This window comes from Aspergillus stella-maris (assembly GCF_047715825.1).
Source record: "Aspergillus stella-maris strain CBS 113639 unplaced genomic scaffold BDV14scaffold_48, whole genome shotgun sequence".
Lineage (NCBI taxonomy): Eukaryota > Fungi > Ascomycota > Eurotiomycetes > Eurotiales > Aspergillaceae > Aspergillus > Aspergillus stella-maris.
The window spans coordinates 117,927-133,551 of NW_027396842.1; the positions used below are offsets into that span (position 1 = coordinate 117,927).

General features: G+C 50.1%; 4 protein-coding genes across 4 annotated transcripts; 1 reads left to right on the forward strand and 3 right to left on the reverse strand.

Annotated features, from left to right (window-relative positions):
- Positions 1–2,150: 2,150 nt before the first annotated feature.
- BDV14DRAFT_202542 (general substrate transporter) lies at positions 2,151–4,007 on the reverse strand (the record flags this gene model as incomplete). The annotated part of the gene is made up of 6 exons (XM_073774062.1): positions 2,151–2,732; positions 2,791–2,851; positions 2,941–3,334; positions 3,398–3,753; positions 3,806–3,831; positions 3,912–4,007. The coding sequence occupies 6 exons, from the start codon at positions 4,005–4,007 to the stop codon at positions 2,151–2,153; spliced, it is 1,515 nt and encodes a 504-aa protein (XP_073625685.1).
- A 994-nt stretch (positions 4,008–5,001) lies between these two features.
- On the forward strand, positions 5,002–7,569 carry BDV14DRAFT_210364 (beta-glucosidase H; the record flags this gene model as incomplete). The annotated part of the gene is made up of 2 exons (XM_073775877.1): positions 5,002–5,071; positions 5,129–7,569. 2 exons carry the CDS (start codon positions 5,002–5,004, stop codon positions 7,567–7,569), a joined length of 2,511 nt encoding a protein of 836 aa, XP_073625686.1.
- A 290-nt stretch (positions 7,570–7,859) lies between these two features.
- On the reverse strand, positions 7,860–9,739 carry BDV14DRAFT_210367 (uncharacterized protein). The gene is made up of 3 exons (XM_073775878.1): positions 9,294–9,739; positions 9,183–9,197; positions 7,860–9,090 (listed from the first exon to the last, which is right to left on the reverse strand). Exons 1-3 carry the CDS (start codon positions 9,606–9,608, stop codon positions 7,882–7,884), a joined length of 1,539 nt encoding a protein of 512 aa, XP_073625687.1. The 5' UTR covers positions 9,609–9,739; the 3' UTR covers positions 7,860–7,881.
- A 344-nt stretch (positions 9,740–10,083) lies between these two features.
- On the reverse strand, positions 10,084–13,768 carry BDV14DRAFT_202545 (hybrid sensor histidine kinase/response regulator; the record flags this gene model as incomplete). The annotated part of the gene is made up of 3 exons (XM_073774063.1): positions 10,084–10,325; positions 10,380–10,828; positions 10,884–13,768. The coding sequence occupies 3 exons, from the start codon at positions 13,766–13,768 to the stop codon at positions 10,084–10,086; spliced, it is 3,576 nt and encodes a 1,191-aa protein (XP_073625688.1).
- Positions 13,769–15,625: the final 1,857 nt, after the last annotated feature.

Below are 15,625 nucleotides of genomic sequence, written 5' to 3' on the forward strand. Positions count from 1 at the left end.
CAAGCTGCAGGTAGCAGCCTGGGTTACAAGTACCCACTCAAGCAGTGGTGTAACAGGTTCAAAGTGACACTACTTCAAGGCTGTATCTAGGTATCTCTCTACTTCAATCAACCACCGATCAAAAACATGAAACCAACAACTCAAATCCATTAGCTCCTCAGATCGACATAGTGCGATCCATCGAGATTGAATCCCGTCGGATCGGGGTATTGATATTGGAACTAATTGAATCCTTCCGACTGGGCACCTAACAAGGCTCGGGCCTTCTGTACAGTACAAGGTCAGATGTCCACAGGAAAGCAAACATATCCTCTGGGACCTCACCATCCTGAACGTAGGTCCGAAGTTGATCCAACACTGTCGCGCATAGCTCATTCGCCATTTTTGACATCATCATCACTGTCAGCAAAAGGTTATAACACGTTTTGGCCTAGGTTTCCAGACACTGTGGTACTTGATCGGGCGTGGCGTCGGAGATGTAAAGTGCACCGAGAGCCGCGGCGTGTTCGAAAGTTTGCGCGCCGCCTTACCCTCGATCTGCAAATTGTAAGCAGCGCACATTTCGATGGTGTCTGGATCCCTACGAGGCAGGGTGGGATGGGTAGCATCGCCAAGAAGTGCGAATATACCTTTGGCGAAGGTTGGGGGAGGCTGACGTGAAGCAAGGCTCCAGAGTTTGACGCCCTCAGGCATACGGCACGCCTCTTGCAGCTCAGGGCTGAAGTCCTTGAATGTCGACAAGAGGTCGCAGATGTTGCCTGAGCTGGGCGAGGAGGGGACTCAAATCTGACGCAGAATGCCGCAGGGATCCCTGTCGGCAGGGCTACACAAACATGCGCCGATCTCCGTTCGCGAACACGTTCACCCCATCCAGGCCTATTTTATCTCGGAGAGATAATGCCAGAGGATTGCATTGCAACTTGGATACTAGCACAAGAGACCTGAACGTGCTCTGCACTGTACTTTCTTCCTTCTGTTCCTGGCCGGCAATTGCCTTGACAGTTTTTGACTGTCAGCAGTGTGTGAGCATGTCGAGGGACATGGGAGAGAACGTGGGGGCTATAGCTTACCTACATTTCATTCTCTCCCAAGTGCAAGTCACCGGTGTAGACTGTTCCAGCATCCGCATCCTGCATAGTATCATCGTACTGCTGCCCTATTTGAAAGCTCTTAGCGTACCTACAACACACGCAATCCCTGACACCAACCTGACATCAACCCTTTCCCCTTTACTTCTTATGCACTGGTCAAGCGAAGAGAAGTGTGTAGGCCTACCTAACGGTCAGAAGAAAATAATACTTGATAGTTTTCAGTGACTTCTGAGGGTCCTTCCTAAGCCAGGCGCGTCATGCTTTAGACTCGATATCAAACTCACGGTGGTACAGAATCCTGGCTTACGAGTGGGGTCCAAACCTCGTTGAGATTGAAATCCCAAATCAGAAGGTGCTTGCAGTGGACAGGCTGCAGGGCTTTGAGATCTATGTTCCACGACCGGAGAATGGATGATGCATGTGACGCCACGCATATGGCAACGCCGACCCCATAACTTGGATCTTTCAAAGACCCGACTAAGGTAAATCGTCAGCAGAGCCACCTGGCTGACGTCAACATCATCTAGGTAAAGCGCATCACCAGCTCGGTAAAACGCTATGGCTGTGCGGACAGTTGAATCCTACAGAGGCTTCAGAGTACCAACTGCAAGTGAGCAAGTCCAGCTAAAGGAGTAAGGGTTTGACAAACAGCCTTCTTGATATCAGGTTCATCTTCTATTCAGTTTATGCCAGGTTAGTCGGTTGACCACACCAACAAGGCCTCAACCACAAAACGGAGTACCCCGTGACGATCGACGCCATTTACCTAACCGGCACGGCCCTTCAAGCAATCTTCACTCCATGAACTTGATAATTAAATGGGTCAATGCTTGAAGAAGCTCCCTAACAAGTTACGAAGGCCGAAATTGGAGAGGTGAAGCAGAGCTTGAAATATCGCTGGCGTTGACTCCAGGCAGGCTATACTATTACAATATGAGCCACCTCAGAATTCAAGCGGCATCCTTCGATTTCATGTGTGTATATCCATTATATCTTCCCTTAAGCCAGACAGCGCGTGGTTCACAACTCAGATGCGCACAGCAAGTCCAGTACAGACAATTATTCCTCCCTCTTCTCAGCCACCGTCATCTCAACATCGTCCTTTACATCCTCAGCTTGACCCGCCACCCGATCTCTTCCATCTTGTCCATCCATGGTCTCAAACACAGCATCAATCTCCTCCAACGTCATCCCCTTTGTCTCAACCCAGAAGAACCAAATAAACGCAATGAGCGCTGTATTCCACGCAGCATTCATAATATAGGTCTTCCACCCCATACTCTCCAGCGCAAACGGTAGAGCAAATACAAAGACGAGCCCGAACCCGAAGTACACCCATGCGTTCAGACCCATTCCTTGCGCTCGAATGGGGTAGTTCAAGACTTCTGGCGGGTAGATGTAGGTGAGGGGCGTCCAGGCGATTGAGTATGAGCCCATGAAGAGGAACATACAGGCTACTGTGCCATAGATGCCTGAGACGTTGGTTGATGTTCCGTACAGCTTAATGAGAATGCCGATGAGGAACAGGAAGATTGTTAGGAGAATGGTGCCGAGGAGAGCCAGCATTCGGCGGCCGAGTTTATCGGCTATATATGTACCGAAGAAGCTGCATAGAAGGCACCACGCGTTGAGGATTATATTCTGAGATTTCTACGTCAGTGGATCTCCTAGTGGAACGCGTATCGAGTACGATACTCACAATCTGTAGCTGCGTGGTAGAATTGGTGATGCCCGCGTTGTCAAGCATGGTCCCGAAGTAACTAAACATCAAAATCCCAGATTAGCAGTGAATTCAAAACATAGTAGAGCAATGATCGGAGAACTCGAGTCTCCTGGTCCGGAGACTTACTAGCTAGCAATCTGATTCCCAACAATAACCGTCGCAAGTGCACAACTGAACACAAGGCTGAGCCTTCGAACAACGCTCGGCGTAACCATAATCTGCTTCAGGGGCATACGACCAATAGTCGACTGCTCAAATTCCATACCCTCCACTATCTGTTGGAAATTGGCACGGACTTCTGGGTCCATCTCATTCCCGTTGCTAGTCACCTGAGCCACGACCCGAAGCGCTTCCTCGTTTCGACCGCGGGATATCAGCCATCGTGGCGATTCAGGCACGAATGGCAATATCATAATGCACAGGACACTCCAGAATCCCTGAAGCAGAGATGGAAGCCGCCAAGACCAGGTTGAGTCGAATTCTGCGGTGCGGTATGTGACGCCTGCGGCGATTAGGGCTCCTATCCAGATTTTTGTTCAGTAACCTTTTTGTATTGTTCGTGATGGCAAAATGAGACACCTACCGACATAATAACAATCATTAACCACCCCCAGCCCCCACCCACGATACTTCTCATGAAACGTCTCGGCAAGGTACATAGGCCCAACGACCATGGTGCACCCCTGTCCAAATCCGACACCGATTCTGGACACGATGAACATTGCAATGTTCTGTGATGCGGTCTGCAGGGCGATGAAGGCTAGTGTGATGATGGCTGCTAGCAATTGTGCGGTCCTCCGGCTGAGGCGCTCGGCGACAAAGGGGAAGAGGAAACCGGCCAGGACGCCACCGATGAATGTTGCTGATGTGCTCAGGCCGGTCGTCACGGTTGTAATCTCAAAATACTCGGTGTATGAGGGCAGAATGTTTAGACCATTCCTGGGGGGTTTCAGCGACTGTATCGATTGTTGGGTGACCAAGGAGAACGTACATCATTGACCCGTCAAAACCAATTGTCTGTACGAAACGACCCGCACAGTTAGCCATGGAAACAGCAATTTCCTGTTAATGTATTCGGGAATACTGAAGGGACGTACTGTTGACGTTATTGTTGAACAGGCAAGTAGCAGCCCATTAACAACCTTCGACTCCTTGGGGACCCGGGGCCTCCAGATATCTTTGGCAAACTCCATATTGCCGCAAGTCGGCTACGTGTAACCAAGAATGATGGTGGCTAATATTTGTAAAAGTTAAAGAAGCCTTACTCCATGGATCTAGTTTGGAGTTGTGGAGGTCTATATAATATCCGAGTCTGAGTCGTCAATAATAAACATTGGCCGGCGCTCTGATAGCTGTCAATTAGCAAAACAACTCAAGTCCTGACTTCCAGGAACTAGACTTGTCGGCTTGCTTTGCATCTAGATATCTCTGTAGTTGCTAATAGGCTAATTTACTGTAGAGATAAGCTTAAAATTGCTCAGGTCGCCATCGGCGCTGGTCCTGGCCCTTGCTCTACTTACGAAGGCCTATGGTACGGGATCTTGGACATGATATTAACGGCAAAACGCGAGGCTTGAGTTAATCACCGTATTTTAGGCATTATATCACGATCTAGAACGAGTACAAAATTGCAGAGGTAGAAGGCACATGTTAACAAGTGCTAGAGTGGGGGTTAAGTGCTGTTTCGGGAACCTGCCGTGGCCCATGGGAAATCGGGCCGACATTGCGGTCGAACTCCACCAAGTCTTTCGAAATCACAAGAATACCCGGTTTACTGGAGTCTCACAATCATAAAAAGTCCACTCCCGCTTCTCCATACTAACGGTATTGAGTTAATGGCCGTTGGAGTAAACAGATAACGCCTAGGTTGACGCTTATCAAGAGCGATCGAAGCCTCCAGCGGTGGAGTAGCCTCATGCCCTAGGATGACTGGCAATGGACAAGCTGATAACGAATCCAGGAGCACGCAATGTGTCTTGGTATCGTAGATAAGCATGCCTGCCGGACGGCGTCGCAGGTGTAGGAAAGTTCGTACATACCGGCAGGTGTTCGGCATCCCGATCCTCCTCCGAAGATATCGGATCCTTCCGACCTCTCAGTTCATAGTCCGGTTCGAAGCATTGCTCACCATCTCTTTGAACCTCGACCTGTTGGTCACTGTCCAATATACAAGTCTTGGGCGGTATCATGGCGAACATTAATGTGGAAGCCACCCTCAAGAAGCTCTCACTAGACGAGAAGGTCGCCCTCCTTTCAGGTTCGTACACCCCTAACCACAAATTGATGATTAAATAGCTGATGGGTAGAACGCTAGGGGCCGACTTCTGGCATACAGCATCCCTCCCCGACCATGGCATCCCCGCAATCCGCATGTCGGACGGTCCAAACGGCATTCGCGGCACCAAGGTCTTCAACGGTGTACCGGCAGCGTGCTTCCCATGCGGTACAGCTTTGGCAGCCACATTTAACCAGGACCTCCTTCACGAAGCCGGTCAGTTGATGGGCCAGGAAGCTATCGCGAAAAATGTATCCGTTATCTTGGGTCCAACTGTCAACATGGTGCGCTCGCCGCTCGGCGGTCGAGGGTTCGAGTCGCTAGGTGAAGACCCCATTCTTTCAGGATTGTCTGCAGCGGCAATCATACGCGGGATCCAAAGCACCGGTGTGCAGGCGACAATCAAGCATTTTATTTGTAATGAGCAGGAGCATAAGCGAAATGGTGTGCAGAGTATTGTTACCGAACGTGCTCTCAGGGAAATTTATGCGCTGCCGTTTCAGATTGCAGTGCGCGATGCAAAGCCGAGAGCTTTCATGACCGCGTACAATGGTGTTAATGGGACGTTCTGTTGCGATAATGAAAAGCTTCTTAAGGGTCTTCTCAGAGGCGAGTGGGGGTGGGAGGGTCTCGTTATGAGTGACTGGTGCGGCTTGTATTCAACCGTGGAGGCGATCAAGGCCGGTCTTGACTTGGAGATGCCAGGACCTTCGTCGTGGCGGGGGTATCTTTTGAAGTTCGCGGCTGAGACAGGGAAGGTATGGCCTCATACCCTCGATGAGCGAGTGAAGGAGGTGTTGAAATTCGTTAGCAAATGCGCCGCCATACCTGGGATTGTTGAAGGCGGACCAGAAGAAAAGAACGATACACTTGAGACAGCAGCATTACTCAGGCGAGTTGGAAATGAAAGTATTGTTTTGCTGAAGAATGACCGTGGTCTTCTTCCGTTAAGCAAGAACAGGAGGACGCTCATTATTGGACCAAATGCCAAAGGGACTACATACTGCGGAGGTGGCTCTGCAGCCTTGGAGCCTTACTATGCTGTCAGCCCGTACGACGGCATCAAAGGGAAGCTTGCTTACCCGCCGGCGTATACAGTCGGTGCATACACACACAAGCTACTCCCACTACTAGGGGCTCAAATGCAGCCGCACTCGTCAAACGGTAAACCCGGAATGACCTGGAAAGTGTATAACGAGCCACCTGGTGCAGAATTGCGCAGGCCGGTCGAGGAACTCTGGCTCACGGGCACAAATATAGACTTAAACGACTATAAACATCCAGCAAGCCATGACCTTTGGTATGCGGATCTCGAAGGAACTCTGATCGTGGATGAGGATGGAACATACGAGTTCGGACTCGCTGTCTGTGGAACTGCAAGGTTATACGTTGATGACAAACTGGTGGTCGATAATGCCACGAAGCAGGCCTTGGGCGATACGTTCTATGGACTTGGGACGGTGGAGGAGCGCGGTCCGATTGTCCTTATACACGGGAAAGAGTACCACGTTAAGGTCGAATTTGCCTCCGCTCCAAGCTATACACTCAAGGTCGATAGTGCCATGCTTGGCAGTGGTGCCCTTCGCGTCGGATGCTGCAAGGTGATAGATGCGCAGGCACAAATTGAGAAGGCTGTCGAGCTGGCCAGGACCCACGATCAAGTCATTATCTGCGGTGGCCTAAATGGAGACTGGGAGCAAGAAAGCAGTGACCGGACAAACATGAAGCTACCTGGTGTCCTAGATCAACTCATTTCAGAGGTGGCGATCGCGAACCCAAGGACCGTCGTCGTCATGCAGACAGGCACCCCCGTCGAGATGCCCTGGCTAGATACCACGTCGGCTCTAATCCAGGCCTGGTACGGCGGCAACGAGACGGGGAACTGCGTCGCGGATGTCCTCTTCGGCGACTATAATCCCTCAGGAAAATTGCCTTTGACATTCCCCAAGAGGTTACAGGATGTCCCTTCGTTCCTCAATTTCCGCACAGAGGCTGGTCGGACCCTTTACGGGGAGGATATCTATGTCGGATATCGCTACTATCAACTTGCAGACCTGATGGTCAACTTTCCGTTTGGACATGGGCTTTCCTACACTTCCTTCTCTTTCTCGGATTTGAACTTGGAGGTAAGGGATGGCCTCGTACATGCATCGTTCCAGGTCCGAAACACGGGGTTGGTCAAAGGGGCCGAGGTCGCGCAGTTGTATGTGCATCCAATGCAACCTGCAAAGGTCAACAGACCCGTCAATGAGTTAAAGGGTTTTACGAAGGTCGAGCTTGACCCTGGCGAGTGCAAGGAGGTGACGATCTCGGTGGCGGAGAAATATGCAGCCTCTTACTTTGACGAGGAGCGGAATCAGTGGTGCGTTGAGGCTGGCGATTACCGCGTAACCATCAGTAATAGCAGTGTGTCTACAGACGGCAAGGCGATTTCTGGTAGCTTTACTGTTCCGGACACCTACTGGTGGAACGGATTATAGTATCTTGCTGTGGGTGTAAATAGGCAGTAGATTCCCTGGATACATATGAAAGGGCGATATGCTCTGGCCTGCTCACTCGTCCTCCTCATTGACCTTTTGAGACACGCCATTCGTGCAGTTCGGCCGTACGTTCTCGATCCTGAGCCTACATGGACGCATCTCAAGAGGCTTGGAACGCTTTGACAGAAGATCCCAACATAAACCAAAGAAACTTATCAATCTAGTAAATTATAGCCATTTCTTAGCATACATTGATATGTGTCCATCAAAGTCCAAACTATGACCAGTGCCAGTATAGTCCACGAGGGGCTTTTATTCCCCATCGCCAACGGCCCCAAATAGCTCCTCAAAAAGATACTTTGCCAGCCAATCCTCGCCTGTTCCATCTGCGGCGGCTTTTTCTTTGGTCTTCTGAATCTCCACGTCAGGCTTTACCTCCTGTATCAACCCGCCATAGACTTTATCAGCTTGGCCAGTAGCAGACGACGCCTTTGGGGGCTGTTGAAGAGCAACCTTTGCCAGCTCAAATTTCGCACTAGGCTTCAGCTCTTTAACAGGCAGGGGACGAGGTACGTCGGGAATATTGGCGTTCAGTGGTGCGCTGTGTTTGCCGACACCCGATGACCCAACAGATTTCGTACTTGCGACCGTAGGTGCGGCTGTACGTGCTGTTACTGCCGGTGCACCTGCACCTGCAGGCTTCATCACCGTCCAGTACTGGAAGTTCCGGATTGATTCAAACTCCTTTAGCTTCTGCGCTGCAGGTTTCCCGAGCGTCACCTGTTTGTCTTCTTCGCCTTGCGCCTTCTCAGTGGCCTTCGCCGCCGACAAGCCCATAAAGGTATCGACTGACCCAGACCACTCCTTTGGTAGGTACAGGACCTGGTCTTCCGTGCCTTTTTTAACCTCCTCGGCAACCTTCATGGCGAGGTCAGCGACAGGTATAAGTTCTCGCAGGGTCGCTTCAAATGCTCCAGTGTCTGCGATCGCCGTCCATGCCAAAGGAAAGTAAACAGCAGCGAGCGGGCCAACGATCGGTATGAACCCAACTGCGATGGTAAGAGTGTTCTTGATAAAGTCCGTAAACCAAGTCGTTTGCTGCGGCGGTTTCCATTGGATCGCAAGGCCGTAGTTTGCGCTCGCGATGGCCGTCCAGCTGATATCGGTCCAGTCTCTGGCTTCTTGTGGGGAACCCTTTGTGGGTGTCAATTTGCGGTCGACTATGCGGATGATGTGTGAGGAGAAGACATTATGGCCGCGCAGCTGGCGCGGGAGAGAGAGCATGTTGACGAGCTGCCGGATGTTTATGGCCATCGTCCACATTCCGTCTGGGGCGAGTCCTAGCGTCGGGTCGAGCTGGATGGTTGCGGTCGATTCCCCTGCTACCCAGGTTAAGCTGTCCTCGCTATCCACCGCCGGATGGGTAAGGACGTTGACTTGCAGGAATGTGCATATCTCCGGATAGTCCTCCGAGGCCTGGTGGGCGATTGGGATGTAGATTCCACGGATACACGCAGCGCGCTATGAAGCAGTAACCACGTGTCGATAATTAGTAGAGCTCCTCAAGTTGAAATAGGATATTACCCAAGCTCTCTGCATGGGTAACCACATACATCAGCGAGAAACCACTACTCCCCTTTCGCCAGCAATGGCATTGGCAGGGTCGTAAACCACGACTCAAGCGCGCCCCCTTTCTCCTGGTCGCGAAATCGATTCCCGCTTACACATAGGTTGTGCTCTATCTGTCTATACCGCGCCTTATCACTGTATGGCTTCGTGCCGTAAAGGAAGTATATGCTTGTCCAGTTACCATAGTATGTATTCCACCAGTCGCCTTTCACGACCTTGTACGCGGAGCGTGGATGGAAGTGGACGTCCCTCCTGTAGTCGCTGTCACATCCATGGAATGCCGGCCGATTCCAAATGTATTCGACAAGAAGATGACCATAAAAGTGCTCAGGTTTGTCAGGGTCGTAGGATGACGAACAAATTGCGGAACGCTTGAAGAAGCACTCGCCCTCGGGGTAGGCAAAAGACATCTTGCGATGGGCAGTTACACCATGGAGACTGTAAATGGAAGGCAAGCGTCAAGGGCTTGAAAGCGGTTGTTGGTGTCTGAATTATACTGGAAAACGCGTTGATATGGTTAATCGGTTCCAAGCTGGGGAAATCAGTGATGATTCATGCGATCTGGACTAGGTATACTAAGCCATACTGTATCACGACCGTCTCGGCCTGGCACCTATCAAATCTCTACCTGCTTTATCATTTCTCAAGATCTAATTCTAGCCCGGAGTATAAATTTGCTTGGACCACATTTAATGCGCGGGAGGATAGGCAGATTAGTCTGCTGATCATGAGCTACCACTGGATCCTGCTTAATCTACCATATTTACTGCACTGTGCATGACGCCTATATTTTATCTATGGGGGGGTCGACGATCAGCCTATCGCGTGTGTATAGGGCAGCGGTATGGAAGCTTGCTACTGTAATTGTGCATAATGGTAGATATTTCAGACTGTAAATCGTTGCAATAGTGAACGTACAGCGGACCGGTCAATGGGCTTTGTGAAGAACTCGTCGATCCCAGATGCAAATGCCTCCTTCTGCGCATCCGCATTGTCCAGCGCAGTGAGGGCCGCAATAAGAGTCGATTGCGATCGGTTTCCTGAATTTCTCACCGCCGGCTGTCCTTGTTCAATTTCGCGTATCTTCCGACTGGCAGTAAAGCCATCCATGACTGGCATTGAAATATCTAGTTCATTGCATTAGGTTTCGGATTTCAGGCACGACATTGGCAACTACATACCCATTATCACAAGTGGGAATCTTCCAGGTTGTGTCTGGAAAGCCTGTACGGCTTGTATTCCATTTGTAGCTGTTTCACAGTCCCAGTTCTCTTTCTTCACGTAGGCGATTAGAATCTTCAAGTTCACTGGGTTGTCTTCGACCAACAGCACTGATGGACGACCGCCAGCCGCTTTCAAATCCGGCTGAGGTCGAGCACCTTCAGTTTGGAAAGTTTCGGCAGTTGTTGCGGGCATTTCAGTACGCTTGCGTCGATATGGAAGGCTGGCAGTTCGTTTACTGATCTTCATTCGACCACCTGGCGAATTGCGTGGTCCAATGTCGAGCGACATGTGAGACGATTCTGGTATTTCAACCCAACGAGTGGATTCAGGTTTTTTTGGCCTCAACTCCTTGAACTCGCTGCAGACATAGTTCAATTGTCTTCGCGAGCTTCCGGGGTCCACATGGCTGGCTTATAAATTCGATAATGGCCTTTTTATTCCTACCTTGGGCGCGAGCGAACATATTGTGTGTAGCCTTGGGTGTTTGACAGATCACAATCAAGGGGGAAAGAGTATCTGCTGCATCAATACCGAGCCCCTGCAATCCTTCAGTTTCCACATCATCCGTCTCCGAGGACGCCGTCAGGTAGAAATCGCATGTTGGGAGTTCGTTCTGGCTGGAAGCCATGTGAACTGTAAGTCCAAACCAGCCCTCACACAACCGCTGTAAGGACTGGAATAGGGTAAAGTCCGGATCTGGTGGAGATGCTGCGTGAAACCCAATTAGTCCAATTGTCTTCCCCTCGGCCTGCCTTCTGACTAGGCTGTATGTCGCCGCCAGGTGTGATTCATCCGCTTTGTTAGGAGCACTGGCCAGACTCATCGGAGCTTGAATCGAAACTTGAGTACCCTTGCCTTTCTCCGAAGTGACCTCAATGGTGCCATGAAGAGCGACTAGGGATTTTCTAACAATGCTCAATCCCAACCCACTGCCAGGTGCCAGGCTATCCTCCTGCGAGAAGGGAGTGTATAGTCCATCACGTAGGAACTCTACGCCCATCCCCTGTCCCGTGTCTTTCACGGTGAATGTGACTTGGGTTTGACTTCCTTCACTATCACATTGTGGGTTGCTTGCTTTGAGGCCCAAGTATATGAAACCGCGAGGGGTATACTTGAGGGCATTGCTAAAGACGTTCATCATTATCCGTCGCCAAGGACCAGCTGGAGTGGAAAATTTCCAGTCTGCCGCCTCCTGGATGTCGAAGATAAGGGTCACATCATTCAAGGGCGAGTCGGCTTCGTTGGTGCTGGAGCCTTCATCCTGTTCTCCAGGGCTATAGTAGAAACTGTGGCCGGAGAACACACTCTCCACCACCTCTTCCAGGACAGCATCAAGCTGGACGTCCTCGCAGATGTCCTCATCGCCGACGGCTATGCTTTTGTCGAATCGCCCTGATTCCTCTCTTGAATGACCAAGGTTGACTTTGCGCCGACCATGCTTATACTTCTGTTTCGGTTCTCTCCTGAACTTATCAATGTATGTGAAGTCGAGAAGGTTGTTTATTGTGTCAAGAAGAGTCCGACCACAAGCTTCAATTGTGTGCACCATGCCTTGTTGTAGGGCATTCATCACTGTGTCGCTGAGGATGTCGGCGGTCCCAAGAATACCATGCAGCGGGCTTCGCAGCTCGTGTGAGATGTTTGTTACCAGGTTTCTCTTGGCTTTTTCGGCCAATTCGACGTCCAATTGATGAACTCCAGCCATGATACTATTACCGAAAGCGTGAAGATAAGTCAGCTCAGTCTCCGGTGTAAAAAATCGTCCTCTTGTTTTGGTCCAAACAAGAGCACCAGAAAGCCACCTTGCCTTGTGAGAATCCCACAGAGGCAGAAACATGAGGCTTTGGACTCCGCCCAGCATTCTGCTCAAGTCTTGTGCATCTTGCTTCTTCGTTTTCTTTCTTCTTCCTTTCGAAGCTGCTGTCTCCGTTGTAGCAGGGGAGCCGCTAGTGCCACTGTCATCAGATATAGGCTCACTGCTGCTGTAGTCGAAGATCTTCCCACGCGGATAACGATTCAGCAGCGCATTCAACGCAGACTCTCCCATCACATAGTGATTGGCTGAATCAGGCTTTGACATGGAGTCGTCGTTAATGGTGGAACTTTTCGAGGTAGAGGAACCAAGAATCTGGCACGTCGTGGTCTTGGTTCCAGAAATGGGAGGAGAGGAGCATGATCTACTCGAGAGGCTCGTGCTTTCTGCATCGCTGCTTCCTTCGGCGCTTCCTGTTTCTGATTCTGAAGTGGAATTTTGTGTATTCCGATATCCCACAAGTCCACCGAAAGATTCAATCCTCGCATCGAGAAAAATTACACCTTCGACTTCGAGGGATTCTCGAATGAGATTAGCAGCTCGAGAAAATGTCTTCTCCAACGCAATTTCCGTACTGTCCTCGGGTAGTTTGTCGTCTGTATGGGAGGTCCTGAACGCCGCCTTTGTTTGCGTATGGATAAGATTTTGGTGCTTTTCGGCGGCCTCTCTGGTGGTGTCGGCTACTAGCGATGGGCCCTTAGCAACGACGCCCTGGGTCACAGCCCGTTGTTGCGAGAGTCGTGGAGAATTTTCCTTCTTTCGTGACTTCTGCACATCCTGCTGCCGTTTGTTGAGTTGCCCCTCCACTGTCTCTCCGGATTGCACGGTTGCAGCATCCTGCTCCTGCGCCTCAAGCCACGAATCACGGAGCGTTGTCTTTCCCTCCACGAAGCTCCCTAGACCAAAAATCATTTTGTTGGCGAGGTCATTCCTATGCTTTGACTGAACGCCGTCAAGATGGGCCATAGTCGTTGTCGCCATGCATTTCATGAAATTTATTGAGACTTCGTCAATCCCGGACTGGCGCGGCTGGCTTCCGAACACGCAATACGATCCAATCGTTGTTCCGGCGGGAGAGATAATGGGCACACCAGTCCAAAAGCTTGCCCGCAGGATGTTTTTTATGGGACTAGTTAGGTTCGTGAGATTTTGCGCCCGCATGTCTGAGATGACTATTGCGTCGCGCCCAACAATGGCAGGGTTGTCAGAAGGCTCCGACAATGGAAGGTTTGCGACCTCCATGCAGACTCCACTCTCCCTGGGCAAAATACAGCATCCCAAGCGCAATTCATCCTCGCCATCTGGTCCTGGCAGCTGAGCTCCCTCGGCGAGAACGTACTGGTGAGTAGGCCCGAACAGCGAGATAACTGCCCGTTCGGCATGGAGCCTCGATGCGCCAAGCTGGGCAAAGGATGTCAAGGCATTGTCTCGGGATGGCACAGGCACAAAGTTCTTGTAGCCTGCTTCATCCACCGGAGCAAAAGGATATGTCGTGTGGTCGCGCGGTAGGTATCTTGGTTCGTCAATAAGCATCAGCAACCACGAGTCAGGACAGCGGACCTATAAATTTCTCGCTCCATTGAAAAGTCAATCGCACAACAGTGTCGATTCCATGAGGTTGTTGATCAAATTGCTGATGGCTCCCCGCTACAATTGAGGACGACATCTGGATCTTGTTCCTGGATCTCGGGCGCTCGCTGACGTCACCGGCCACATCCATGGTCAGCCATGACGCACCAGCCCACGAACATTCAAGCGGTCTGCAAAAGCAGGAAGTTGTGCTGGACATGAAAATCAAGAGTATTCATGGTAATTCTAGGGATAAATGAGTTATGGATGGAGGTAGAAATGGTAGTAGAGGTGTCGAGCTTCGACAGGCCAAAAGAGGAAATGATGTGGGAAGCGATGGATATCTCTCCTATTTGGTGGCCGGTACGGCCAGCTAAAGTTATCTAGGGTACTAATGGATGACTAAGCGAGGTCGACCCCTAGGGGCAGGCGGTACCGGACGGCAGTATGCTCCGACAAATGATGTGGGAAGCGATGGATGATCTTCCATTGGGTGGCTGGTATGGCCGCCTAGCTAAGATAACTCTACCTGACTAATGTATGACTAAGCAAGGTCGACCCTAGGGGCAGGCGGTAACGGGCGGCAGTATGCTCCGACAAATGATGTGGGAAGCGATGGATAATCTTCCATTGGGTGGCTGGTATGGCCGCCTAGCTAAGATAACTCTACCTGACTAAGGTATGACTAAGCGAGGTCGACCCTAGGGGCAGGCGGTAACGGGTGGCAGTATGCTCTGACACCCCCCCTTAAGCAAGCAAGTCATCAAAAACAAGTGTAAATACATGAATTACTGGTCCTTATGGTGGAGACCTAGTAGAGAAATAAAATAAGAGTAAGCTTCAAATCCTAGAGGCTTTGTACAGCCATCCGCAACCATATTAGCAGTAGGTATCTGCTTGATTTAAATAATGCCTTGATCAGCCATATCACGCGTATAGTGATATTAAATATTAATATGCTTAGATTGTTTAGTTTGCATATTAGAGGTAGTTAGATTAATGGCTCCCCTGTTGTCCATGTATAGTAGGACGCTAGGTACAGGCAAATCATTAAATAGGCATAGATCCTTTATAATCTCGTGGATCTAGTAGGCTTCGCGCGAGGCCTCTAATGCAGCAATGTATTCTACTTTATTAGAACTAGTTGCCACGCATGTTTAATGCTTTGCTTGCCAGGCTATTAGTCCTCTAGCAAGTTTAAAAATATATTTACCCACCAATTTGTGGGCTTTTATATAAGGTCCTCCCTAATTAAAATTACTATAGGCATTTAAAGGTCCTATATTAGCAATATCATGCTAGTATCTGATTCCTAGTATATACATGCCTTTTAGGTATTTAATCACATGCATGAGAGCTGCCCAGTATTTAGCTATAGGTGTTATGGGCCCCTCGTACGAGGTGCCCTAAGAGACAGAACTCGGTCGCTACGCGACCTCGTACGATGACCCACCCTCGCTTACTGCCCTCCATTTCTTATTCCGCACACAGCGCCTGTACCTCTTCTTCTTCAACAGACCCTTCGTGTATATAGGCATGGTATAGTTTAGTACAAACATATCAACCCCTAACAAAGGAGTATATAAGGGACTAGAAACCTACTCCAATAATAAAGGAAAAAGACACCAGCCACTAGATAAGGAAGCACTAGTGGCCAAGATGGTCAAGGCTTCCTTAAAGGAGACAATACCAATTATTAATACCCTGGATCCTATATCTAGAAGCGTCCATACTAGTGCAGAATCACCCTTGGAGGACACCAACACTGAGTTGCACGCAATTGGGAATGACCTTGTTAGGGGTTGATATGTTTGTACTAAA

What these genes read in the sequence shown, in the direction of transcription:
- BDV14DRAFT_210367 (XM_073775878.1), bottom strand. Translation starts at nt 9,608, where the DNA reads ATGTCTTTTGCCTACCCCGAGGGCGAGTGCTTCTTCAAGCGTTCCGCA.